This window comes from Salarias fasciatus, assembly GCF_902148845.1.
Source record: "Salarias fasciatus chromosome 7 unlocalized genomic scaffold, fSalaFa1.1 super_scaffold_4, whole genome shotgun sequence".
NCBI lineage: Eukaryota > Metazoa > Chordata > Actinopteri > Blenniiformes > Blenniidae > Salarias > Salarias fasciatus.
The window spans coordinates 16,176,380-16,204,369 of NW_021941229.1; the positions used below are offsets into that span (position 1 = coordinate 16,176,380).

The following is a 27,990-nucleotide window of genomic DNA, read 5'->3' on the forward strand; positions in this document are numbered from 1 at the left end:
TGCTTTTTTCTGGCTGTGAAGAACCTGTGGGAACATCAACTTGATTGGCTTTCTGGGTAAATTAATTTCCTGCAGCAATACAATCAGGACACCAGATAAAAATGATAAAAATGAGCACAAGTTGGCTTGATGGATAAAAACAGACAACTTAATATATCCGAAGTGGACTACTGAATATAATAACCCCTTCACTCTGCTGCGGCACATCGGGACTAGTTGGAGAAAACAAAAGTGGGAATACTTTTTGATTCATTATAGCTATCACTCTAAATTCATCATCCTACAATGGAGCAATGTGAATTTCAATTGAGAGAATAAACAGTTAACCTGCATGAAGACCAGATTTAAATGCTAAAGGATCATTTCTCTCTTTTTCTGATTTGAGAAAACTAATCAGAGGTTGATTCTTGAGGAGCGTGAGACATCTGTGGAAACTATGAGACTATTTTGCAATTAAAAAAAGTGTGCAGAGTTTTAGAAATTGAGGAGGACCTGCGATTCCCGCAATGGGATTCACCCACCTGATGTTTCAGGATGTTCTGGAAAGTCTGGCACAATGTCTGAACGCTATTCTTTGTAGCCCAGTGAGAGAGAGGCTGAAGCGGTAAACTTCACCAAGTGTAGAAAAAGGTCATAGTAATAGAATTACTATTGCAACAACTTTAGTGTACGAAATGAAAATGCTGTATGTGCAGTCAATGTGGAATAGTGCTTGAGTGTTCAGCTTCAGATCTTTGTTTCCTTCAAATGTGCATCCATCAGAGAAAGCTGTACGAAATAGGCGAGTGTGTGGTCCTCTGATCTTAGGAAGCAAACAAGTGACGACACAATATTCACCAGGCAGTGACCAAAACTTCTAGTTCCACCACTAATGTTTCCAAATGATCTAAAGATACCAGATGCTACTACTGGAAATAAATATTTAACAAAATACGTTAACTTATGGCAGCTACACTTTCAGCTTTGTTAATATTGAGGAAAACTCCAAATATAACCAGAACATAACAAAAAAAATGAATTTTTGTGGAATATTAATGCAGTGACGAATTTGGTTGCTGTATCCCTGAAAAAATAGCGAATCTTTAAGGCAAAACAAACAACATCCTGAAGCAGTTTCAACAAGGGTACATTCACTAGGTGAACAATAACACTTGAAAAATAATTTCACTGGCAATAATAACATCTCCTGAATATAGAGAGGAGCAACAGAGTTGTTCTACAACTGTCTTATAAATAACAAGCAGCGTTAATGACCAGCTATCTATTCAGCACTCGCCAATCACTGCTTTTCATCAACACAGATTCTTTTTCTCTTGATTACGTGACGAGTACGTGGGTGCGTCCTGATCTTTTGAAACAAATCGGCACATCGAAATGACGGGGAGCAAATCAGCATCACTTGTTTTCAATGAGGGTCTGCACTTTGTGGACCAGGTCTCGGGCCATCATCAGCACCTGCGGGACGTTGTGCCGCTCGGCCATTTCTGAAAGGAAAATTTAGAAAGCACTTTTACTAACGTGATGATGTGAAAGAAAATGCATGGAAATTCAATTTATTTGATCTTACCATTAAAGAACTTGATGATGTCCGTGAAGTCCATGTTGTTCTCTAATATAATGTCTCTATACATCTCCACCAGCGCCAGAGCGATGAAGAGCACAAAGTGCTCCGAGGAGGTGTGTTTGGCCGCCCAGATGGTTTCCCACACGGAGAACACGTCGTCATACACCATTTCTGCCCGGGAAAACACCCCACAAACCACATCAGCGCGACAGGAAACAGCGAAAGCGCTTCGCACGTTACTGCAGCGTGGAGGTCCGTCACACACCTCTTTTGAAATCCAGCAGAAACCAGCGGTAGCAGAAGTAGAAGTGGGTGTAGTCGCCGTTCTGCTGCATCAGTTCAAACAGCTCCGAGTCCAGGATCTATTGTTGAGCAAACACAAAGTGTTATCAGTCGTTTTGCAACATATGTGAGCATGCATTTTCATGTCACGTCGATGTGAACTATTTTTTAAAGTAAAACGATGAGGTTGTAGTAGCGGAAAACAGATTAATGCTGAATAAAATGTCTTTGGCTTGTTTGTCCAGTTCCGTGGAAGCTCAATCAAAGTGCACTGGAGCAGAAAATAAATGTACTTTTTTTTTTTATTTACACAGCTGCAAAGAATTTAGATTGCTGTCCATGAAAAGAAACTATAAAGAGAATAAAGAAATGTGAAAATACGTGATGGACTGATGGAAGTGAATCAAATCTGCCTTATGTTATATAAAGAACTTGAGGGATGCTTGTCCACCCAAAGTAATGGAAATGTTTTGATTTCGTTTAGCTGAATGAAGGAAAGCAAAGAAAGATATTCAGATTCAGGGACAGATTCTGCCTGAGAGCCATCAGTGCATTTAAATGTCAGTCAGTGGCATTTATTCATCTTACAATGGACTTCCAGGCCATCGTGCCGTATCTAAAACTGATGATCGCTCTTAAATTGTGCTACTTTTACCAATTTTTTTATGTCTGATTATATTTGTGTGAATGTGCGTTATCTTTTATGAATGAGATCTCAGTTTGTGTAAAATGATGATGAAGATATTCTAAATCTAAACACTCTGTGAAGCAAACCTGCAGCACACACCTGGATGAGAGAACGCATATTTGCAAAATGAGAGTCCATGGCGCCGCCATGAGGAAAATTCTGATTCATCCTCTTCATCAGCTCCGTGAAGCAGCTGAAGGCCATCACCTCTGCGGATACACACATTTTTTATGACTCATTAATTTATCCATTCGTGCGCACTTACTGCAAAGCTCACGTAGCAACCAGGAGGCCCGACTGACCATCGTCCAGAATGACCAGCAGAGGGGCCAGCAGGTCACACATGCCCTGAACGTAGCCGGTATCCAGATGCTGCCACACGTAACTACGGCGACAAGCGTTTGTCGGGGTATTAGTTTGAACTGCCGGATTATCAAAAGTGATTCACCTTTCAGGTTTTACCTGCACATGATGTTACGCAGCTTGTCCAGATTCTCCTGGGTGAAGTACCAGTACGTCCTGTCGCAGCGCCTGACGTCTTTGTCAATACGGTGCAAGTTGATCAGGTACATGTCCAGAGTTTCTTGCTGCAGAAATAATCACAGTTTACTCAGCATGTGTTCAAAGCGTAAAAGGGTCTGCGTGGTGTAGACGCTTACAGAGTAGGTTTGCTCCTCTGACGACTCGTCGTACTTGGCGTCTCCTCCCGCCTCTGCGCACTCCGGCTCGGCGAGCGCGTTCTCCATCTCGGGCTCGTCCTCCGACAGACCCAGATCGGTTCCCTCCGGGCTGGTGTTGCAGGCCGTGTCCAGGTGGTGGTCGGGAGCGGCGTGGTCCTCGGCCGCCATCTTCTGCCTCTGCGCCAGGGAGAGGGGGGGCGCGGCCAGGCCGACCAAAGGCCGGGCCTTGATGTCCTCTGAGGTGACGCATGTGATCCCCGCAGGGATGTCCTCCATTTCCAAGGCAGAAGGCGAGTCGTCCGAGTCGGCCGTGTCTGGAGACTGGCGGGAGTGGGACGACAGCGACAGGCTCCCCCTCGACGCCGACTGGAGAGCGTTCAGCACCTGCCTGACTGGAGAATTTGAACCTGGTTTCTCAATATCTGTCGGTTTTTTGGTTTCAGCAAAATCACTAACGGTGACTTCAGCATCTTTAGTTTCCGACTCCGCAGCGCGGTCCTTGATCATTTTTGAAGGGGATTTTTCGGACGTTGCTTCTGGGGTTTTTGAACTCTCAGTAGTTTTTTCACTCGGTGATGCATCAGCTTTTTCTGCCGCAGTAAGACAAGAAGGTTCTTTCTCCATATCTTTGCCTTTCTGTGTTTGAAGAGTCTGTCCAAGTGGAGGCGCCTGGAAGTATTCGTTATGAATCTCTCGTTCCAGCTTCAGAACGTTGGTGCTCTCTGGGGCAGATTTCAAATTCATATTTGTGTCTACTGCTCCCGTCAGTTCATCTGCCGATACATCCTTTCCTTCCACTACTTCGATTTTTTCAGGCTCAGGTGTCTCTTTTGACTTAATGATTCCAGCTTCCTGAACGTCTTCGCTCTCTGAAACCGTCTCCATCTTTTCAATCGCAGACTGATCATTCAAGACGGGGTCCTTCATATCCTCCCCTCCGGATTCGCATGTCACGAGCTCGCTCTTCTCTGGCTGCGACTCAGCTGGAATTTCTTCAGTGAAGACGTCTGACGATTCTACTGTGTGCCGGGAAGCTTCAGACTCGGCAGTGCCCTCGGTGGCAGGAGCGATGCTGTCTAAACCCGAAGCGCCTTGATTTGAAAGACCTGAGGGAAGCTGTGGGTTTTCTGAAGTCTCGTTTGAGGTCACGTTCACAGCAATACCGCGCTGTGGCTCTCCATCCTCGGCCCTGGACTCTGCATCAACCTCGTCCATTGCTTCAGCCGATTCGAACACCTTGAAACACACGTGAAGGAATCACAAAGTCAATATATGGCAGATGCAGCAGAGCTGCATCGAGAGAAATGGAACAAAATAAAGCGTAATGCAAATATTTAGCATCTGTCTTATTATCAGTACAATAAGGCACTTTTCAGAAAGTTGAAACTGACAATTCTATGAATTTCTTCTAGATAAAGTATTATTAAATTACAACACAGGAATAACAAATTTACAAAAACAAATACTTGCCTTTTCAATTATACATATTAAAACATTCCTTGCATTGTAATTACAAAGTGAAAATAATTGACATTTAATTATTTTTTATGCAAGGCACGACTTTGGATAATTAAAAGAACCACTTAATCAACTGCTCACAAACAAAATGGATACAAACATGCTAAGAGGCACTTTATGGATCACTTTATGTCCAAATGATGAAAGGCTTGGAGTACAATATTACAATTAAAAAAAAAAAAAAAAAACTTAAAATGATTGAAAATAATTCAAACGTGTTTGTGAAAAAACTATACATATTTTAGTTTATAAAACCCCTGTCTAGCATTTACCAACAGTACTGATAAAACTGCTGTTTGGACCATAATAATGGTGATTTTGTGTTTGTGAGAAACTACCTGTGCGCTGCTGCTGGAGTCACTGTGTGAGTTGCTACTTAAAGACGACTAAAGAGGAAGACACAAGAGGAAAAAAAACATAAATGTCATTTCTTGATTCTTTTGCTTGGTTGCTTTTTTTTTTTTTTTTTTTTCAATTTTTGTCTGTTGTAAGAGGTTACATAACATAGCTTTTTTTTTAAACAGAAAGGTCAAACTTGCGTCTGTGCTGATGGTGGAGTCCCGCTGAACAGGTCCTCTTTCCACGCTGGCTCCAGAGGAACATCTGGCGAGGGCCTCGGCATGTTTCTCCCTCTCCCTCTGACGGACGATGGCCTCGCAGCCCTGCCACTCCTTCATCGTCTGCTCATACATATTCCGCATCTGCTGGTCGAGCTGGCAAACAGACCACATGTTAACCTGTTTTACCTTAACGTAACCTCACGCTGAACGCGTTTATGTTCAATACGTTCAAACCAGGCATGAAATACCTCCAGCCGGCATTTTTCAGTCATCGTGAACTGATAATGTCCCAACAGGAAGGGCCAGACTTCTTTCCTCAGTGAAGGCGCCACGCCGCCAAAATACACAAGTCGGTGTATCTCCTCTTCCTCATAGGCCTGGAAAAGGAAAACATTTGGAATTATCATTCTATCTAAACTTACACGGGAAAAAAACGATGAGGGCAGTGCAGAATGTTCACATTTTTACATTCAAGCTTCAGACCCAGATTTTATTGATACGTGTGCACATGACTTGTTTACTGCATTTGTTTTCATGTTGTATCGACTATTTGAGCGATGGACTGGGGAGAAATGTGTCTTTATGAATAAACCTTACAGAGCTGTCTTTGAGGAAACGGTCCCAGACCTCCACCGAGAGGCCTCCACGAGCGTCACGGGGGGCGTCGGGGTCAACTATAGTGGTGTTGACCAGCGCTGAAAGGTGGGTCCGGACTGTGGACAGATGACGGCAGTACGCAAGCCCTGAAGAAGGAAGAAAGAGCTTCTCGTGTTCAGATCCGTGGCGAATGAGTGATTAGCATACCCTTCAACCGTCACCAGATGGTGGAAAAATGAGACCGTCTCTACTCACAGCCGTAGAACGCACGGGAGATTATTTGGTATTTCATGGTGTCACAGAGAAGCTTTAATGGAGCTCTGGAGAAGATGGAAAAATGGCAAATTCAGTCAAGCGGAATAATGCGAGCGTAGAGGCGAGCCGGCCTCTTGGAAATCCGTACCTTTCCTGATTACAGCCATTAGGCAGAGAGCCATCAGAGGAGCCGTTCTGTGAGCAGGAAGAGCAGGAGGACTTTCTGGGCGTCGGTTGCCACATATTAACGCCCTGATCCATCAGCTCGAGAGCCACTGCGCAACAGAACAGCGCTCAGCATTGTTGTTGATGCTTTCAGCATCGTTAGCGAATCAACCCAGATGAATTGCCAACAGTTTTAAATCTTTAAAACGGACATCTGACAATAACAGGAACTAAAAAATAAGAGCATGGATGAATAAATGTGAAAGGATCGAGATCAAGATGTGACAGACTAATTGCTTCCATATTGCAGACAGAACTAAGTGAAATTAATGCGCAGATGCAGAATAAGCAGGAAAAAAACAATGTGAAGGTAGCAGATTCCTATTAATCACAAATTAATTTCCAAGCTGTACACAGAATGGATCCCCAGCGAAATGAATGATCAATGCGGACTGAGTTACGAAAGTGAATTAAGATGCCATCTCTGTTGAGCTGGATTGTCTCCGGAAGGCAGGAGAGGAAGATTAAAGACACTTACTGAATTCCATCTGATTGCCGGGAAAGAGAATCCTGAACACATAATCAGTGGCTTCTTCGTCCTCCTTATCTGATACGGAATCACAGGAACCGTGCGGGCTTCGCTTTCGCAGTTTCGGGAAAACCTTTCCCTGCGAACACAAACTGTCAGTCGTATCCACGCAGAATAACCATAAATTCTGACTGGAAGTCAAGAAATAACCAGCGATTATGTCAAACTCAAGGTAAAAAGAAGCTCAGGCCGACCTTTCCCCTCTGATTCCAAAGTGGAGGATCCAGCTGTCCGTGAGGCAGCAGGCCCGTCTCCAGGCAGGTGAGGAACTGCAGCAGGTGGCCTCCTTTAGGGAAATGCAGAGGAGGTCTCTGGATCCCATCCTGACTCACCAAAACTACCGTCCCACCACTGTTCACTAAAATAAAGAAACACACACACACATCAGAGGTAAGATAACAACTTATAGAAGGAGACACTGAGGAAAACAGACACAAGGTGTTAATCTTTACCTTGTTGATGGCAGTGGAGATACACAATCTCCTCTAAACGAATTGTCATTGCATAATCCCAATAAACACTGTAAGAAAGACAATTAAGTATATGTTTTATGTTTAAAAACAAGAAAAAGCCTAAATCTGGATTTATCAGTGTCACCTTTTTTCAGAATCCAGCTCCCCGACGTTGCCGTTCATCAGCTGATTCGGGGTCCATTTCAGTGTCATGACGTCTGCAGTCTGATGCAGAGAAAGGTAGCCTGGTATCGCCTCCATGTCATCTCTCTGTCGACACAAGAGCGAGCAAACAAATCCCAGCCCGTCTTTATTGCCGTGTTTGTCAGATCAGTTACACCGAAATCGATGAGCAGATTCATCCAGTTTCTATGAAAGAAGTAAACACGTCTTCCTCTTGAGTTCCTCTCCTGTGATACTCTGAGTAGGAAACAGGATATTAAAAACAAACAGAAAAAAAAAAGAAAAGAAAAGGAAAACACAAACCGGCTGCACCAGGACGTTGTTCTTCCCAAACAGAAGCGTGGCCCTGGAGTTTTGGTGCAGCGATTCGACGTACTCTCTCACCCACATGAGGGGACGGTCGTCCATGCTCCCGCTGGACTGTCTCTTCTGGATCTGTTGAGAGCCGCGGGGACGCGAGGACGTATCAAACACCTTGATTCCTTTGAAAGGAATTCCTGATTTTCTCAAGCGTCTAACCAGTGCAGGTCTTCTGGAGGGCGAATCCTGCCGACAGTGTCCGCTGTGGATGCGATGCCGCTGTACGAGCTCATCGGCAGATGGATCCGTCCAGAAATGATCTGCTGTCTTCACTTTGGTGTACTCCAAAGCGCAGGGGCCAACTGTGAAATGATGAGGTCAATAAACTAAATATCTATACCGACAATATATAAAATTAATGAAAGCACAGGAGGGGAAAAAAAAAAAAATACCCAGCAGGGATGCCAGAATTGGCCCGTCCACAGGATCCATCATCATAGCTTCTTTCTCATAGAACGCACTGAAGCGAACACGAAAATATACAGTGAATCATTTTCATCTGTGCGTAATACAGTTCTGTTACAATAATACACTTTACATACGGCATGGTACTGGGAGAAAACAAATACTGAATGAATTTAATGAAGTGTAAAAAAATAGGTCAGCATGAAATCCAACAGTAAATATGATAAATTGTTTGTGGCTTTAGTGAAAATGGTAAACCCATTTAGACTTGAAGCTCTATATGATGACTTTAGATGAGGTAAAATGTGAACAATCATGAAGGGATGAGCAAAAATGCTACTCCAAGCAACATGACGCTCTAAAGCCCGAAACATCCACGAGACGTTACACTGCAATACCTGCTGTTTTCTACCAGGTACAGGACAATCTTGTCCAGGAGCTTTTCCATCAAAGCAGTTCGGATCCACAGATGTCTCAGCGCCTGCGGGGGGAGGCTGGCCAACTTGGATTGTCGACTGCGGTCGTTACCCAGTGAGGAATTGTTCTGTTTGCTGAAGAACAGAGAAGGAAATGTGACAGGTGTGATGTCTTTGTTGGGCAAAGGGCAGGATTTTATTGGCACGCAGTAGAGTGAAAGAAGAAAAGAAAATTACAGGTGTCGGTAAAAGAAACGACCCACGTAACAATTACGATGCCCCGTGGACACAAATTAACATCTCACCTGTTTTCAATGAGCTGCTCCAGCTCCTGGACCTTGTGGCAGAGCTCCTCAGCGGGCGAAAAGCTCTTTGCCACTTTCATGAAAAGTGCCGCAACCTTATTACTGCACAGCAGGCCTGCAATACGGCGCTTAAGTCCATGGAGCACACACGCCTCCACCACGGCTACACACACACACACACACACACACACACACACACACAAACACACCGAGCATTACTCAATGTTTGGGTTACTTTTAATTTTTTTTTTCATTGCAGTTTAACCTGATGTATTTTTTATGTCCTTAAGGGGGAATGTTTTCATTTGCCTTAATGCTTAGTTTTGATCTCATGAACAAAGTGTAATTTCCTCTTCGAGCCTGAACATTTCCATTTATAAAAATCAGGTGAAAGGCAGGCAAAGGTGGCATAAGTAGAAACAGCGTGAAATCAACACCGTCTACTGTTGCTAGGATATGAGGGATGTGATTCACATACGCCTCAATCCTGGTTCGTATCAACACCTTCGAGGAGGGACGGTCTACTTTAAGACATGCTGCTTTTGTACATCCGTCCGCTGAATTAAATATAAATGTGTGTGACTAACGGCTATTGATAAATCGTGAGGATTTATCCTGCTTGAACAGGCTGAAGAGGAATATTTGATTCTGTGAAGATGACCTTGCAGACGGAGATGTGTCCTCACACAAAGGGATGTCAACCGTATATTTGCACTCTATTTACAAATGGCTTTATGATGAATACTGCTATTGATGCCACACGAAACGACATAAAAGACATTATAAAAAAATGACTTTCTGTCCTTCCCGGCTGGTTACACTCCAGACAGGTGGCTAGTCCGTCGAAAGGCAGCCAGTCACATATCCTCATTCACACATATAAGGTCACATATTGTGGACTAGAAACCAGTCTGAAGTGTAACCTGAGTTCACCCATAGTCTGCTGTGATTGGTTACAGAACCCCACAATTCTAGCTGGAGACCGAGCAATAAAGAAAACTGGATGGATTGATGGTAATTTAGACTATCGGTGATGTGACCTTAACAACAGTGAGCTGAGGAATATTTTTTTTTTTTTTAGCAGCGATAAAAGTGATTTAGCAAGAGTGAGGACATTTTAAAGTTAATATCAATCAATGCAACAAACAGAGGAAGACATATTAATAGCACTAACATTTAGGATTGTCCTAACAGTCCGAGCAAGAAAGTCGGTTCAGTGTACACAACACCAACAGATTGCAGAAAAACGTTTACCACAGAAGGATATAATGTGGCTGCTGTCAGCGTGAACGAATTTCCTGGTTACAGCCTCCTCCATAATTTGCTTAACCTGAAAGAGAGAGAAGCACACAGTGAGACAACAATCAATCTCAAACAGTTACATAAGGTGATGAAGTTAAACCGGGAAGCGCTACAGTAAGCAAGACGTGATGGTGAGGCAGCATTTTACTTTCACAGCAAAACTTCTGCAGAATATTCAAAAGTAGTGGTGTTATTCAGAAACGGAAATAACTTGTTCTTTTCAGGAGTAACTTGTGTATTACTCGAGTGAACCAGACTTCATTAACAGTCCAAAATGTGAGGTGACTGTAGGTGGATCATCGTTTTCGTAATTGCAATAGCTTACTAGCACATTACTGTCAAATATAGTGCTATACAGTAGAGCTTTACTTTGGAAAACTCAGAAAAACAGACGGAAAGCTATGTTCACGACCGAAGAAATAACACATTCATATCCATGCACAAGTGGAGAAATAGTAGCTGCATGAGCTGAATGGTTGAAACTGCCTGTAACCTTCATCTGGAAGATTTAACAATCAAGTGTTTTCATGTGCGAGATTCAAAAGGCCCACACTTCAGCTACAACAACAGAAACTGAGTGTGGGAGACTTTGCAAGCTGAAATGACAAAGATTTCTTAAAGTATGGATTTAGATATTGAGACAGGAATGCACCGATACCGATACCAGTATCGAGTGCCGTGCGGCTCTTTTTTGAGAAAATCTGGCGAGTACTACGTGACAACATGCTTCAGCAACAGTGCAGGGCACGAGCGAATTGGGGATTCTTTAATATTTATGAAAATGACAAATGCAAGGCAGATTTTTAAACTATGCTCTTCCAAAATATCAAGAGAAGGGGCGAAGTCTCGTTCATACAATCACCAGAGACATCTGGACCAGCAGAGCTACCCCGATGTCACTCGTTAGTTTAACTGCTCAGCACGTAACTCTGAGCCGTGCTACATGCTAAAGAGCTTTGGGGCTCACACACCAGCGATACTACATGAATAAAGTGTGACAGACAGATACACAAGGGACAGATACAATCAAGCAGAAGCGGGAGTTGGCAAAAAATTCAAATACTTTGTTCTCCCAGGTAACGATATTTGATTTTTTTTTTCTACCACTCAGGTTAACTTTAGTTTGTTTGAGAACAGTGATCCTTTTTCTGACACCGGCCCTCGAGACCTCCAGACCACAATGAATCAAACAACAACACCTCAGAAATAACGTGTGTGAGCACCACTACACTGCATCTCATGCAAAACAAACATAAACCCGAGCACGCAGGAGGCACGGATTGGATGTGACATCTGTGACAGGCAGCGCTTGTAGCTATCTGGTTTGAAGTAAACAAACCATCATTGATGATGAGCAGCAAGAAATTCTTCATCCAAGGTTCACAAATACTGCCCTTCATGACAGCTACGGCTGAAACAGCTGTTCCCCCAGAGGATCTTTACTATTACACAGCAAATAGAGATTATATTCACTGTTTGCTTTTTTCTTCACTTTTTAATTCAAATAAAGAGTTTTAATAGAGAGCTTTACATGTGTTACAACTGTAGCATATAAAAACAGGGAAAGAGTCGAAAAGCTTAATAAGAAAAATAGTTTTGGAGCATCAGTCTTTTGTATTTTTTAAATTAGTCTGTGTTTCCAATTATGCGCCTGGCTCGGGATAAGTGCCGTCCCACGATTTAACAGTCACTATTCAATCCCACGTTCATCACACAGACCCACTTCTGTAAATTCAAAATCTCTGAGCCGAGTAAAGCCTGTTGATATCTGAGGGGGATATGTTTGTTTTTTTTGTTTTCAGTCGTGACAAAGCTCCTCTGGAGCCACAAATAACATTGTGTTCTCAGGACAGGAAAAGATACCTTCTCTCATGTGTTAAATGCATTTCTTTACCTTCATACACATTTTTGGCGTGCCAGCAATTATTTAAATCAGAATGGGAAACAAAAATGAAACTGCTCACATACAATTTGAGATTCTGTTGAAATTTTAAATACAAGGTTATTTTTTTTTACAAAGCATTTACGCAAGCAATATAACATTTAGCTACAATACTCAGAAGACCAATGGTAAATGATGTCCTCTGCTGTATGAATACTGCCAGAATCTATCAAAGAATATAGGTTTTCCTGCCATACTTTGTTGACTGGAATTACATTGATTTTGTGATCATTTCCATTCAGGTTTATTGTTTAATGGACCTGATCGATGTTTTCTTCTATAGTATTGAGTATAAATCAAACAGTGGAAAACAAAATATGCTGGTTTAAAAATCTATATGACACACAAGCCCCTCCTTGCAGCAGGGTCTGGAACCAGAGGCATGGATTTCTGAGAGGCAATGAGTCACAGGTGAGCGGGAGCATGGACACAATCAGGCTGGAAGTCCCCGGCCTTCTGATATCCTCCTGGTCTTTTTCTCTGCGGGGAACCGTGAATTCAGTGATTGATTTCCACACGAATTAATTGAATTGCACTTTATGTAATGATTGCTGTGGCACCTAATAAATTGAAACAGGCTGCAAGCTCACACCTTTAAGTTCTTCTTGCAATAACAATGTGTGTGTGTGTGTGTGTGTGTGTGTGTGTGTGTGTGTGTGTGTGTGTGTTTATATATATATATATATATATATATATATATATATATATATATATATATATATATATATATATATATATATATATATATATATATATATATATATGTATATATAGTCAGCTTCTTCCATGTGTTGTGTGGCTCTCTGCCGATATAAAATCATCATCATCATCATCATCATCATCAGGACCATCGTCATCATCATCATCACCACCTCCGTCATCGTGGTTTTACGCCAGTCTGGTCCTCAAAAACAGACCGGTGCCTTATACAATCTCACTGCCAGCATGAAACCGTCCACTGTCATCATGCAGAATAAAACCATCAGATGTATGATCAACGGGCCTGTGGCGTAGTCAGATCCGATGAGCGATGGCGACACAGACACACACACACATGCACATACATATACACACACACAAACACGCACTGGCTGCGCTCACCGGTAAACATAAACTGGGATGAGCAGGAATAAATATGAAATACAACGCACCTCCTTTTTAACACTGCGCAGCAGTTTCTGGCGCGTCTCGGCTTCTGTCACGGGAGAAAACATGATGAATATGCTGATCGGATGCTTTCTGGGAAATTAATGATGATGTGCTCACGACAGGAAAATAACTGCGGCGGCTGCACCTCCCATCGCTGCGAGCAGGGTGTAGCGGCTGACACGCACAGCTCTCCGGGGGTGCGGGTGGTGGTGGTGGTGGTGGAGGGGGTAAAGGTCTGGACCGAGGCTGAGACCGCACTTAGAAAAGAAAAGCAGCAGAAAAGGCGGAAAGGGCTCCGGGATGCACGATGCACGCAGATGCCGAACGACTAAATTTAACGTAGACTATCAGCGCTACCTCGCCGTCAACCACCACCCCTTTAAAGTCACAGTAGCCTATACGTTAAGGCGCACACGCCTGCACCCACCCACACACACACAAAATCCGCACCCCGACGTAAAATAATAATAATAATAATAATAATAATAATAATAATAATTGCATTCATTTAAAAAGAACTCGTGCAGTGACATTGGTTTAAAATCGCAAATCTACTCAAAAGAACTACTCTATCAAAAACTAAAATAACAGTTACTTTTTTCTTAACTTAGAAGGCATTCATATGATTTTACCTAAAAAAAACAAATGATTATAGCACATTTATAACATAAACAGTATAAGAATGGCATGTGTTTTGTCTTGAGTGGAGTTTGCATGTTCTCACTGGTGCCCACATTCCAAAAAGATGCACATAAAGCTGCAGAGACTATACATTGACATCATGTGTGAAGGAAAGTGCAGTTGACTGAAAGTGTAGTTGACTGTCTCTGTGTGTTTGCCATGTGATTGACTGGTTACGTGTCCAGGGTGGACTCTGCAGCAGAGTCTCTGCTGTATTTTATTTTAATTTTTTTTTAAATGTCAGTTTTAAATGTAACATGGAAATATAAGAAAACAAAGACAACTGCATGGTCTTGAAAAAAAAAAGAAGTATGAAAAGATTAAAGTAATTAAATCAAGATTTGGGCAGAGATTCATAGTTTTTCTGCATATTTTCAAGTAGATCACAGTCAAATTACAATGGAAGATCCCAGAATTTTGTTGTTATTTGACATGGCTTCACCAAACAGTATATTTTCTGCGTCAAATCAAAACTATAGTGTTTTCAATGCTTCCTGTTTGTTGCAAGAAATAAATTTGAGTCTGAAGGTTTGCAAGTTTAAATCCCAATGCAGACCTGGGCCCCTGAGCAAGGCTCTTAGCCCCAGCAGCTGAAAAGCAGCTGCCCACTGCTTCTAGTTGAGATTTATAAATCTTTATTGAGCAAGTGATCATCTTTGCTAACTTCCACGTATGTTCTTTTTTGCCTCAGAATGATTACAACCTTATTATTAATTAAAGTGGTTCTTTTCTGAGGAAGTGTTTCTGCTTCACACAGAGACGGAGATAGAAAATAAAACAGGGAAGGAAACGAGGGAGGAGACAGAGAAGGAGGCAGCGAAGGAAACCCTGAAGGAGGCAGTGAGAGTGTTTGGACGGGACACCGCTTTGTTCAACAGTAGGAGGGGAGGGGAGGGGAGGGGAGGGGAGGGCGGCAGACAGTCACTGTTGCGTTGCCTGCTCGGAGGAATACAATCTACCGGGGCGGGCTGTCCCGTCTTTATCTTTCAGCGGCGGTGCTGCAGCGCGTCCCAGAAACATCGCTTCTTGTCGGAGTGTGAGGATTTTCCGCTGAGAGGGATGTCAAAGCGAGTGCGAAGCAGGGAGGTCTGCGCTGATTGCAGTGCTCCGGGTACGATGCCAAGCGAGCTAGCCTTGACGTTAGCCGCGCGGCTAACCAGCTAGCTCTGACCACCAAGTTAACGTTACTTACAGCTAGCTTACATGGTTATCGCCAAAAAAAAAAAAAAAAACGTCGTTAAAAGGCTCCAGGAATCACTTCAGGGTTAACTGTCACAGTAAATGTTATGCTAGTGAGAGTAGATAATAAGTCGTGTCTTTGTAATGACATTAACTTGGGGTCTCATCCTTGAAGTGTTTGTGGTTAATGATAGTTCCAGTTGATTTAGGTTGATTTAGTTAGTTTCTTATGTTAAATACTGATGAAATATCGTGATGTGTGTGTGTGTGTGTGTGTGTGTGTGCTGCAGAGCCTCGCTGGGCCTCTGTTAACAGGGGTGTGTTGATCTGCGATGAGTGCTGCAGCATCCATCGAGGTCTGGGGCGACACAGCTCTCAGGTCCGACATCTGACTCACTCTTCGTGGCCTCCGTCTCAGCTGCAGGTGAGAGAACATCCACACACACCCCTCAGCCAGCCAACACGCACATCCAGATCAACGCCACAAATCAACTTATAGACGAACCAGCGACTCCAGGAGGCATGCATCTGTTGTTATTGAGGCTTCAGTTTAGATTTTGTGGTTTTAGCACTTTCTCTTCTAGTTTGATCTTGGGGACCTTTCTGTGCAGTTTTCATGTTCTCTCTGTGCATGCGTTGATACTCGAGTTTCTGCCCACTAAATCATGAATTTGAGATACATTTGCAACTCTTAACATTGCTCTTGGGTGTGGTTGCTGGTGTGATTTTCCTCTCATAACCAGTTGGGACAGGAAGCCCAGCGACCTAAAGTTGAATAAAGTGGATGTTCAGTACAGAGTATGTATGAATAGATGGTCCTGTTGTGTGGAGTTTCCATGCTCTCTTGAGGAATTTGCATGTTCCCACTGTGCTGATTTAAACTGGCTGCTCTGATATCCTGTCACAGTCCAAATGCCTGTCTCATTAGGTGAATTTATTTGCTTAATTTGAAAATGGGAGCACATTTGTTTGACTGTTTCTCTGTGTTAGCATCGTGACAGGCTGATGACCTGTTCAGTGTGTGTCCTGCCTTGGGCTCATTGTAAACTGGGATTGGATCCAGCAACCATAAATTGGATGTTGTTGCAGGGATGGAGGGATAATTTGTAGCTGACATGGCCGTGCAGTGGTTAGTTCTGTGACCTCAAAGCAAGAAGGCTTCACACTCAAACTTGCATGTTCTACCTATTCTTGCATGGGATTTGTTTGGGTGATACACTCATTGTTCAATCACAGCATATAAAACTATTTTGCATTTATTCTTCAGTAATTGATTCAATTGTAAATGCATATTATATGTTCTTAAAAAAATGTAAGGTGAATTTTCCATCTGACAGATAGAAATTAACCATAAGTGAACCTTTCAACAGAATACTGATGCTAAGAAATCCATTGAATCCTTTCTTGTGGTTGTTTTCATGGACATCACCTTTATCACTGGGCTCTGCTCTCTACGGTTTGCTGAACCCGTGTTTTATTGTTTTTTTAGATGGTCCAAACGCTGTATGGCAATGGAGCCAATTCCATATGGGAGCATAGCCTCCTGGATCCATCTTCTTCAGGGAGCGGAAAGCGCAAAGCCAACCCCCAGGACCGAGTTCAGTAAGTTGTTTTCTAATCATCTTAACTTCAGAAAGCATCTTTTCATGGAAAGTGGTTTTGAAAAACACTGTAGAACAAAATCAAAATCAGTGGCGGGATGGAGAGATGTGGCGTAGCCGTCCAGATACATCGCCTGGCATAAACACCGGGTCACTCTGGTGTCTGGTTGGTGGAGTGAAGATAAACAGTCAGCCACACATAAACACAGCACTGGGAGCGATCCTCACGCTCTGTGCAGATGCTTTCAATCACGACGCAGCTGAGAGATGCAGATGTCTGTGTTATACAGTCCAAATTGAAAGAAGAAGAACAATCTATTACAATGAGTTTCCAAAGCAGGAACTTTTCCCCGTCGGGAGCCATGAGCCTTTTAAGGAACTGAGGAACAAAAGCATACATTTAAATGGAAGGAAGCAAGACTAAAATTAGTTCCTCAAGGATACTCCCCGCCGTTAGGTTGTGAGTTTGCTGATCTGACCGATAAGTGTTGGTCAACAAGGACGTGCAGCTGGTTCGCTGCAGCTTCACGCTCGAAATGAGGAAGTACCCAAGTGCCCGGGGAAATTTTCTGTCTTCTTAAAAGTGAAAATAAAGTTTGGTAGTTTTCAGTCTTCCACAAGACTTCTGTAAACCAACCTCAAGTTCTTTAATATGACAAATGAGGAGCGATATAATTGTGCTTACACTTTATATGAATTCATCTTAAAACCCAGCTGCAAAAGTTGTGACCGTTTTTTGACTTAATTGCCAATAAGACATTTCCAATACTGTTTTTCAAAAATAATAAATAGTAATTATATAGCAGTTAATACAAATAACATATTGTATAGGCATTTGACATTATATGCTTTACATTCAGGGTTTATTTTGTAAAATCAGTTCAGTCAAGGATCTGCTTTTTTCATGAGTGATTGGGTTAAATAACTTTGAAAGTCTTGATGGATTTTTGACATTCTTATTTTAACTGTGCAGGAATTTCCCCCAAAAAAGTCACTTGATTAAATGAGTTGTCTTTTTTTTTTTTTTTTCATTTTTAAAAGGAACTTTCCTAAAACAGCAGCGATGTTATCACTTCCAAGCACCACTGACGAAAATAGCTGAAAATGCGTCAGTTCTCTTTGTCATTTTGTCCAATGATGTTTCAAAACTGTCAAGAGTGAATAATGTAGTTTTCAAACTGGGTAATGTTACTAAAAACTCAGCATGGCACAGTGTAGCCTTGGTTAAGGTTATTTGTTACCTAAGCTGGCATAAAAGATCATTTCCTGCACATAGCTACGGAAAAGTCCCGGATGTCCGCAGTGAAAGTGTTGTGTTCAAATTCACCTTTAATTCTGAGAATGATGTTGTTTCCTGAAGATAGCCGCCTCATGATTTGTTGTGGCAGTTATTTGAAATGGTAATAAAGATCCAGATTTTCACGTGTGAACATCTTTCTGTTTCCAGCCCCAACAAGACAGAGTTCATCAAGGCCAAGTATCAGATGTTGGCGTATGTTCATCGGATGCCTTGCCGGGAGGACGACAGCGTCACTGCCAAAGACCTCAGCAAGGTGACACATAGACCAGCTATCAGTTTTTTGTAATATTCTAGTAAATAATGTGTATTAGGTACCAGTGGAATTAATAAATTATGTTTTCAAGTGAATAAGCATTTTAAAGATGATTTTTGTGACACTCATGCGTTGAAATCTGGTAATTGATCTATATTTATAGCCACTCTATTCAGAGCAGGTTGGTATGGAGCTGGAGCTCATCTCGACCTGCAGAATACACCCTGAACAGTATTCATATCCATCCCAGAAACACAAGTTTCCACCCGCCAGAAACCATATCTTTTACCTGTGGAAGGAAAAATGCAAACTCCACACAGTAGGGTCCCGTCAGCGAGTTTAACAAGGAACCCTTATTTTCCGAAAACTCCATGGTGCTAATTAGTGCAGAGCGCCTGATATGTGGCAAGTTCTTGTCATTTTCAAACCTGGTGTGTATTTATAGAGTGGTCGCGGCGTCTGATGCTCACACATCGCTTCTCATATTTCCTGGTATCGGTCACATTAAGAATATGACTAATAAGCACCGTGGCCTTCCCGATCCCAACTTAAACAGAAACCGTCCAAATACAGTTTTAACTGTATAATTATTGTTTACAACAACCAGTTTTATTCATTTTTAAGGGAAAACTGCACCACTCTAATTGCCTTACAATTAATAGCAGCAGTACAACCTTTGATTTAAAGTGTATTTCTGTTCTGGTTGGGCGCAGGTGTATTTTATGAAGCCAGCATTGTGTGAATTTACTTCACACTCAAGTTAAAACAAAGTACTTATTGATTTTCTTTCAGCAACTCCATTCCAGTGTTCGGACCGGCAATCTGGAGACCTGCCTGAGACTTTTATCTTTAGGAGCGCAGGCCAACTTCTTTCATTCAGTAAGTCCAGTGTTGTGAGAAAAAAAAGAGAGAGAGAGAGAGAGAAAGGTGATTTACTGTGACAAAATACTAATGTTTCATTGTTGTTGCGTTCGCACAACAGGAAAAAGGGAACACACCACTTCACATAGCAGCAAAAGCAGGTCAGATGCTACAAGCGGAGCTGTTGGCCGTTTATGGCGCTGATCCTGGAGCTCTGGACTCCAGTGGGAAGACACCCATCGATTATGCACGGTGAGGCGGAACACGAGGAGAAATTTCCCACCAGCACCACATGCAAAATGTGTCATTTCAAGGCAGGTTTATGAGTCGCGACTGATCCCAGTGGTTTCTTATGCGCTCTCTGTTTTGAAGTGCTGTTAGAGAACATGGCTTGACACGATGGTTTTCACCAGTGCTGCGCTTTTTGTGTGTTACTTTAGTGCAGCTGCAAGCATGAACAGACACACCCTCAGCAGGCCAGTGTCTCTGCACAGGAAATGATACACATCCTATGAAACTCGGCGGCGAAAGAAAATATGATACACATGTTGCTAATTGGAACATGTTGATTTTATTACTTTTATTGCTAAACGATAGGAAAAAAACCATTCATGAGTAGAAAATGAGTGGGGGAAAAAACTGCATTCTCCTTCTGAAATGGCTTGAATATTTGAGATGTTTTTGCTCTACAATGAACAGTATTTACACACAGCAGTCACATTGATCTGACTAATTCAGTAAGCGAGTGATTGTTGAGGGGGAGGAAGGAAAAACCCCCTCGTGCAGGATGTTTTCTGACCGAGAGCAACTAGTAAAGAAAAAGTTTGAAATAGGAACCTAATAAAAACTAATCAAATAAATTTGAGAAATTAATGTGGCCCTTTTTAAAATTTATTGCCCATAGTTTGCAAAACGGGTATAGCCCACTGTGATGGATTTTCGCGTTATGCTGTATATAAATCTTACCTCCTGATGTGATCAGTCATTGCACTAAAAATACTCCATTGTGTTATCAGTCATCAAAGCAGCTGCTGTACATTTTGTATCAGCTCCAGCAAAAGCTCAGTGTTATGACAGCTGTCAGAAGGAATCAAATGTAAGAAGCAACTTGTATGAATTTCCCTGAAACATCTTGAGGCATGGAAAAACTTAAAATACCAAATTGACATTGGTAAGACTTGATGAATTGTTTGTGATCTTTTCAGGCAAGCTGGGCATCAGGAGCTGGCAGAGAGGCTTGTGGAGATTCAGTATGAACTCACTGACCGGTTAACCTTTTACCTGTGCGGCCGAAGGCCCGGTACGTACGTCTCGCACATCTACAGCAATGAATCGGACACCTGATGGTTATGGAATATATTGACACAACGCCGCTATACGTTTGTGTTCTAGATCACAGAAATGGTCAACACTTCATCATCCCACAGATGGCAGACAGGTAATAACCGTGATTCAAGCTGTAGTTATTTGTTTACCTTTCAGAAGTTAGCTTAATACTTTTAACGTGATAAGCATTCACATTATTATTGCAATCCTGTTTTTTTTTTATCTTGTTTTTTGTGCTGCATTGAATGGATAGAAATAAGTAAGTATGTGCTCTACTTCTGCAATGGTTTTTCTGTCAGCAAAAATGTTATTGCAACAAAATACCAAATGTCATTGTTTTGTCTAAAGCAGTCTGGATTTGTCGGAGTTTGCAAAAGCTGCAAAGAAGAAGCTGCAGTCGGTGAGACAGTTTTCCACATCACATGTTTACTCTGACCTTTTAGGATGCGCCTTCAGTCCGTTCAAAGCTGAACAGGTTGTTCCGCTCTGCTCTGTTCTGTTGTAGCTAAGTAACCACCAGTTCGAAGAACTTGCCATGGACGTTTATGATGAAGTGGATCGAAGAGAAACGGATGCAGGTGGAAATCTTTAAAGTCTTAAGTCATTTCAAAACATCAATTGGTTTGAATTTCTGTCTTAACGTGTGTTTCACTTCGTTTTTAAAGTGTGGTTAGCCACTCAGAACCACAGCACGCTCGTAACAGACACCACGGTTGTGCCGTTTCTTCCCGTGAATCCTGAATACTCGTCCACCAGAAACCAGGTTAGTCCCATTTTGTTCCTCAGATTGTACACGGTTCGTCTCTGTGATTACTGTTGTCATTATTTTCAATCGTACATGTTTTTTTGGGTGTGTTTATTGTCTCAGGGTCGTCAAAAATTGGCCAGATTTAGTGCTCACGAATTTGCCACTCTGGTCATCGATATCTTAACGGATGCTAAACGACGGCAATGGGGAAACTCATGTGAAAGTCCTAAAGGTACGTGATTTTTACTTTTGTTTTGCAGTGGACCTGAAGTCCTCAGCAGGCAGTGGAAAACAATCTGCTTGTTTTCACAAATGAGATGCAGAAGTCGGTTGTAGCATTTTCACATGTGGGGCATGAAGCCACAGCGATGTGGACCATGTGTGAATAAGGGCTTAATAATGACAAGTCCTGCATCTTGAAATTTACAGCAAACCACATCACAGCCGGTTTCCATCCTTGTGCGCACTCAGGGAAGATTGCGAGGAGATTTTTTTGGGGGGGGGTTCAGTAAATGAGAAAAAAAAAAATGTGGTCCCTAGGCTTTTTTGATTGAAACAGCTGTCTGCAGCCTGCCCTGATGTTTGATCTCTAATCCTTTGATCTTGGGCTCTGCCTTCAGAGAACGTGGAGCTGATCCTTCAGGGAATAGACAGCCGCCATAACAGCGAGAGCCAGGACAATGACCAGCCGGATTACGACAGCGTGGCCTCCGATGAGGATCCAGTACAAGAGGCCACATGCGGGGACAGCTGCAACGACGGGAGGACCAAGGTGAACATATTTAGTCTCGTCTGTTTTTACCTGTAGTGACAACCTGCTGACTTCTTCCATCATTCAGCAGAATACGCGACTCACTGGCTACACGTGTGTTTTTCTACAGAGCTCTGAGTCTTCGGACCTGTCGGATGGACCAATCACAGTGCAGGAATTTATGGAGGTGAAGAGTGCTCTCAATGCATCGGAAGCCAAAATCCAACAGCTTCTCAAAGTCAACTGTCACCTCAGTGAAGAACTGCGGATGATGCAGAGCAAGGTTAGTTCTAGTTCCAGCAGAATCCACGCATGCCAGTTTGCAATCAGCTATTTGCTTCCCATGTGACGGCTTTGTGCCAGATTAGATGTACTGAACAGTGTCTGAAGCCTTTTCATATCACCTTCTAAATAATTTCTTGCCTCCAGTACGTTGTCTTAAAATGTCAAATCAATGGAAAATCCCATCCATAGTTTTATCAGAGTAAATGACTGAAATGTTTCCGGATAGGTTAAAGTCTCTATGGCATTTATGAACAGCCAGCAGACTTCCTGAGCTACACAGTGCACCGAAACGGCAAAACAGAGCAGGATCTGTTATCGAAGGTCTTTGTCGTTTAAAACAGAGAGAGCAGTCATGTAGATTTCAAGAGAACCAAGCACCACATCACGAATGGTTTCTCACAAAGAACTCAGTGATTTTCATTATGATCCAGTTAGTCAGGAACCGTCTAAATGTGGGTTCACTCCACAGCAGTATTGAGATATTCAAACTTCTCCGGTTTTATATGCTGATGTTTTGCGCCAGTCCTTTTTATTGAACCTCTGTCCACACCCTCCTGCAACATTGACGCTAATCCGTAAAGAGTGTCTGTCTGTTCCTGGAACTATTCAGACAACTGCTCATAAAGACCAGGTCTAAATGATTATTGGTTTTCTCAGTGGATACAGATAAACTCACTGTCAGTTTATGACGGGGTTAAATGTGAAGAATCAATTCATTCAGGTAATTCTTCATCCTGTGACAGGAACTCTAGCTTGTTTACATGGGAAAAAAAAAGACAAGAAGCATGTTTCTGTTTTTCGTTTGCTTTATTTGGTGCCTTTATCTTCTGGTGCTTTTTCTTTGTGCACAGAGTTCAGATAATGCACTGTCTCCTCCTGCTGGCTCTTTTAATGTGTTACCTTTTCTCTTCTCTATCTCATTGCACTCTGCACCAGCTCTAAATGCAAATAAATCAATGAGTGACAAGGTCGCACTGACTTTGGCCTTTTTAACGTAAACATTTAAAGAGCACCACTGTCACGGTATTGACAAAGCGGCCAAAGCAAATTTAGCATGGAAAACTTTAAACATTTATTTGTGGTTTTGACCGAAATGAAAAAACAGACGTGAGCTTCCTGAACCGCAGGATCTACATTAATGGCAATTTCATCAGGTTTAGATAACAGACATTCTCAGTGTCTCGCCGCTCCGGTCTGTTGATGCGTTCTGCTTTGCCATAATCAAAATACCAAAGCTGCACTGCTGACAGTGTGTTTGCTGTGCAGCTCCACTCCCTCTCTGTCCTCCATACTTCTTCTCTCACAGGCATCTCGGTTCACTTTTCTTTGATGCCTCTCTTTTTACGTGTTGCACTTTGCATATCAAATAAGTTATTTGCTTACTTTACGTGAAAAGTTCACATGAAGATTTGGACGCTTCTTTAGTCCATGACGAGCGCGTCGTGTCTCCCCTTTCTTTTTCAGAGTGCTGTTGTGTAAATAAGGGCGGCTGCTTTTGTCGCAGTTTCTCTGTGGGTTTTACTTCCAAAGATGCTATCAGTGTACAGTGTCAGCATTTCACTGTTGTGAGGAAAAAAAAAACTTGAAAAGAAACCAGAAACAAAATGAAGCTAGAGGAATTGCCGTTCACCTGGAGGCCTTAACTGTATTCCACTCTATTATTGATGTTCGCCGCGGGTTTTCTGCGAGGAGATCGGCCCCCAGCCGGAGTGAGATTGAAAGATCTTTTTTGTTTCCACAGCTGAACTCCCTGCAGACCGAAAACACGACGCTGCGATGGCAAGCCCCCAGCGGACAGCAGCACCCCCAGGGGGGGCCGTTGGGTCGACACCAGCCCCGCGGGGGCCGCGCCATGTCCATGTACGAGACGGGCTCCACTCCGAGGCAGTACCCCCACCGGGCTGAAACCGCTCGCCATGACGACGGAGTGGTTTTACAACCCTTCCCCACCAATGTAAGCACAGCAGCAGCAATATTTCAGTTCCTGGTTACCTACAGTGATGATGATGATGATGATGATTATGATGATGCCTGGCTTGGGGCTGGTGTTGGTTTTCATTCATGCATTCATTCAGTCATTCATTGCATCTCGAGGGAGTATGCTCAACTTGGTTTGACCCCCCCTTTCTAGATTGGTAGGGGTCCTTTGGGGACGGCCGCTTCCTCCCTCCCTACCTTCCCCTCTTCCCTGTCCTGGTCGTGGGATGAGAGATCTCGAAGGGTTAAGTACTGGAACTCCTCCTGGCTCAGCGGCAGCCCCGAGAGGATGGTTAAAGCTGTCCTCACGCTCGACCCCACAGTCTTTTTCTCTCCTGACCTGCGTCTCTGAGCTGCTTTTTCGTCGGATATTGCCTGTCTGCATGCCTGCACCGCAGTGCCTCTGCTACAGTTCACTGATCTGAACGAGCCCAGCTTTTCTGTTCCCCCAGATAAACTCCTCAAACGAAAATAAAGTTGTGCGAAAGAGAAAGTGTTTTGACAGCAGACTTATCCTCGCCAAAGGCATTAAATGAAAACATGAAATGGTTCATTACAATGTGCTTTTATTGATGGCCGCTGATATAACGGCGCTCAGCTCACAGCAGTATTTCATCGCATCTACTAATCGCATCCACTGCGGTCTGATCTTAACGCCACAACGGCCTGACTGTGTATTTTCTCTTTTTCTCCTCAGCTGCTTGAAATAAAATGTGTGACTGTACTCTTCCTCTGACATAATCAATGCATGATTCTTATTCTTACGTGCTGTGAATAGCTTCCCAACATGCACACATAGTTTTGGTTTCGTATTCATTGATGGCAATTTCCTGGATGCCCCTGTAGGGCTGCAGTCTGGAGGGACAGAGCACCATGCAGGAGAACGACTACGACACTACGCCCAACCACTCAGAACTGGAGGAGGCTGTGTAAGAGCTGCTTCGGTTTTAAAAGACATTCATGTCAAATTCTGTATTTCTGTGTATAAAAGTACCTAGATCAGCTTTTAGTCGTGTATAAAGAAAAATCAGTTTCATTGCAGTGTGGTGTCACACAGTTAACTCTTTTTCAGTGGCATCTCCACATGTGGTTTTCCTTTAGTTCTCTGAATGTGACTTCAATTTCATTGTAAGGAAAATATTATATTGTTCCACCTGACAGCGGGTTTACTTTGGACCATTGATTGTGGCTTCAATAGTTGGAGTTGAATTCTTGAATCTCACATCCTGCAGTTGTAATTTTCCCTTTACTTTTTATAGCAGCCCTGTCCCGGCCTCTGAAGCAGGGGAGCCAGAGGAGGAGGTGGAAGAGGATGCCACCCTGCCGTGCACAGAGGATGTCATCTGTAAGACTGAACAGATCACTAAAAACATCCAGGAGCTTCTGAGAGCCGCCCAGGAGACCAAACATGAAAGGTACTGAATATTTAACATCGGGGTGTTTCAAGCTAAATATATAAAAGTCAGATTATTCAAAATGAAGAAGTGATTTAACTGTTAAAACCCCTTCTTTTGCTGTGACACATTAATATGTGTCACTTATTTCTGGCTGTGAAGCTTTGATCAGCGTCTCCACACACCTGAGAAGCATGACGGACGCAGGGCCTGACGTAGAAAGCAAACAGCAGTCTAGTTTCACAGACCAGGATATTTTTTTTGTCCGGGGTTTTAGCCTGGTCGTGTTCCCGTGTCTGCTGGGGGTCGGCTTTGTGTCTGGTAAATGCAGCTGGCAGGAAACAAACACCATGTGATCGCACTTTCCCCCTGTGGTCTGCCAAATCCACAGCGAGTCGCTGGTTTCCTGTGTTTAATTTTCAATGTTTATACGGTCAACATGTTATTGGAGATCTGTTTGTTGAAATACAATTGGAAGACACCCGATGTACGCCGTAGAAATGTCAAAGCAGCGTGTTCAAAAACAACTGCAGTGTAGCATGAACCTGCTGCCATTGTTTTTAATTTCATGTGAGAGATTAAGAATATCTTATGTCGGCGAAAAACTTAAACTACTGTGTACAAACAGCTAACAACAATACTACCTCTGAGCTGCCATGGGCTTAATGCATGCTTTCACAGCCTAATCTGTGGCCTTCAGGGTCCGGATAAGTGTGTTTTCAGACTTAGTTCAGATTCTGTAGATACATTTTTCCTTTTTCCCAGTTCAGCGGCTGTAAAGACTGTTTCCTTTGAAAGCTGCAAAAGCTGTGTTGTTTATCAACATGATTACTTCACTGTTATTTGGGAAGGCTGGAACACTGCTAAAAATCTCTAGTAACTAATTTAAATATCTTTTGTTTTAATGCATGCTGATGCAAAAAAAATTTTGTTCAATGACAGGTGCCATATTGAAAACACCAAAGACACTTTTTGTGCTTTTATTTCATCCAGTCCTCCATACAGTATGGTTTACCATGTGTTCAAAACAGCAGCAATAATACTTTCAAAAACTTTTATCCATATCATCTTACACTACAATGGTTTCAAGCGTCCCTCTGTTCATACATTTGCATAATGGCACATAAAATACAAAACACAAAATATAAATTCTGACCTAATACTCACAAACGCCTCATTCCAATCCAACCCTGCTCTGAAGCATTTAAACATCGCTCAATTTTCTCTCTCTGCTTAAACATTTTTTTTTTCAGTTTTCCTATAATAACATGGCAACAAGTTCCACAGTTTGATTACACACAGAGAGCTCGTGCGTTGTTTTGTATGAAGCAGCAGCTGTGGAGGAGTCCGTTTTCACTGTGATGTCTCTTTGTGCGGTGCATCCAGTGTGTGTGTTGGTGGAGGAGCTCACCGAAAGCAGAGGATACCAATGCATTACATCTAAAGATTAAGAGAACCTGTAATGTAAGACACTATCGCGAGGCGCTGTTTGATCCTGGTGCTCATCCCCAATTATGAAGGGCCATGACTGTTGGGATAACAAATGTCACATTGATTCTTTTGTGCTCATGGTTTTCTTTGTGATAAGAATCAAAGGGAGCGGGTTTTTTCCACCCATTCTTCCCTTTGTGTCTGTCTCTTGCAGCTTTCTACCGTGCTCTGAAAAGATCTGCATGGCTGTGACAGAGATGGCCGCCCTGTTTCCAAAGGTAAGGCGGAACCCAGCAGCAGCTTTGTGTCCGTCCCGAGTTAAAGGAGATTTCTCGTTTGTTTTAAAAACTGCCAAAGGGTCTGGATGGGTCGGCCCCGCTGATCGCATTACTTCCTTTTATGTGCCCTGTCTATACGATTACTCTGCTTTATGTGCTCTCTCACACACGTCCAGCGCGTGCACGTTTACCGACCGCAATGAGCATTTATTTATGGACGCTGTCATTGCCCCGTCGCTTATCGAATCTCCGTCTCCCTCCAGAGGCCGTCCTCCGAGACGGTGCGAGGATCTCTCTGTCTGCTGACGTCCAGCGCCAGCCGGCTCCACGGAGAGTGCCAGAAGGCGGCGGAGCACAACCCCTGCCCGTCCGACATCCAGCTGGTCACTCAGCAGGTCATCCAGTGCGCCTACGACATTGCCAAAGCTGCCAAGCAACTCGTTACTGTGACAACCAAAGAAAACAACAACTAAAAACCCAAAGACATTTCGCATCCGTCGAGCAAACCATCCG

General features: G+C 42.9%; 2 protein-coding genes across 9 annotated transcripts; one reads left to right on the plus strand and one right to left on the minus strand.

The window, feature by feature from the left end:
- Positions 1-9: 9 nt before the first annotated feature.
- Positions 10-15,183, minus strand: sgsm1b (small G protein signaling modulator 1b). Of its 3 annotated transcripts, XM_030085062.1 has the most exons (26): positions 15,176-15,183; positions 13,558-13,609; positions 13,415-13,458; positions 10,274-10,349; positions 9,020-9,182; positions 8,697-8,849; positions 8,286-8,353; positions 8,053-8,195; positions 7,837-7,968; positions 7,496-7,620; positions 7,351-7,418; positions 7,093-7,256; positions 6,848-6,977; positions 6,293-6,419; positions 6,145-6,209; positions 5,890-6,035; positions 5,541-5,669; positions 5,272-5,445; positions 5,071-5,118; positions 3,194-4,450; positions 2,997-3,121; positions 2,837-2,919; positions 2,634-2,743; positions 1,830-1,926; positions 1,568-1,735; positions 10-1,484 (listed from the first exon to the last, which is right to left on the minus strand). In XM_030085062.1, exons 2-26 carry the CDS (start codon positions 13,562-13,564, stop codon positions 1,396-1,398), a joined length of 3,891 nt encoding a protein of 1,296 aa, XP_029940922.1. In that variant the 5' UTR covers positions 13,565-13,609; positions 15,176-15,183; the 3' UTR covers positions 10-1,395. The 3 variants fall into 3 exon arrangements, with proteins under 3 accessions (XP_029940922.1, XP_029940921.1, XP_029940920.1); XM_030085061.1 differs by lacking the exon at positions 15,176-15,183 and having other exon boundaries at positions 13,558-13,800; XM_030085060.1 differs by lacking the exons at positions 13,558-13,609; positions 15,176-15,183 and having other exon boundaries at positions 13,415-13,477.
- Positions 15,008-27,953, plus strand: git2b (G protein-coupled receptor kinase interacting ArfGAP 2b). Of its 6 annotated transcripts, none has more exons than XM_030085064.1 (21): positions 15,008-15,204; positions 15,563-15,696; positions 16,762-16,874; positions 18,321-18,426; positions 19,219-19,305; positions 19,409-19,539; positions 20,493-20,587; positions 20,680-20,725; positions 20,867-20,872; positions 20,962-21,013; positions 21,119-21,191; positions 21,279-21,376; positions 21,482-21,593; positions 21,982-22,133; positions 22,243-22,395; positions 24,139-24,351; positions 24,529-24,618; positions 25,221-25,303; positions 25,637-25,789; positions 27,414-27,477; positions 27,741-27,950. In XM_030085064.1, the coding sequence occupies exons 1-21, from the start codon at positions 15,153-15,155 to the stop codon at positions 27,948-27,950; spliced, it is 2,223 nt and encodes a 740-aa protein (XP_029940924.1). In that variant the 5' UTR covers positions 15,008-15,152. The 6 variants fall into 6 exon arrangements, with proteins under 6 accessions (XP_029940924.1, XP_029940927.1, XP_029940925.1 ...); XM_030085063.1 differs by having other exon boundaries at positions 15,153-15,204; positions 25,634-25,789; positions 27,741-27,953; XM_030085067.1 differs by lacking the exon at positions 24,529-24,618 and having other exon boundaries at positions 25,634-25,789.
- Positions 27,954-27,990: the final 37 nt, after the last annotated feature.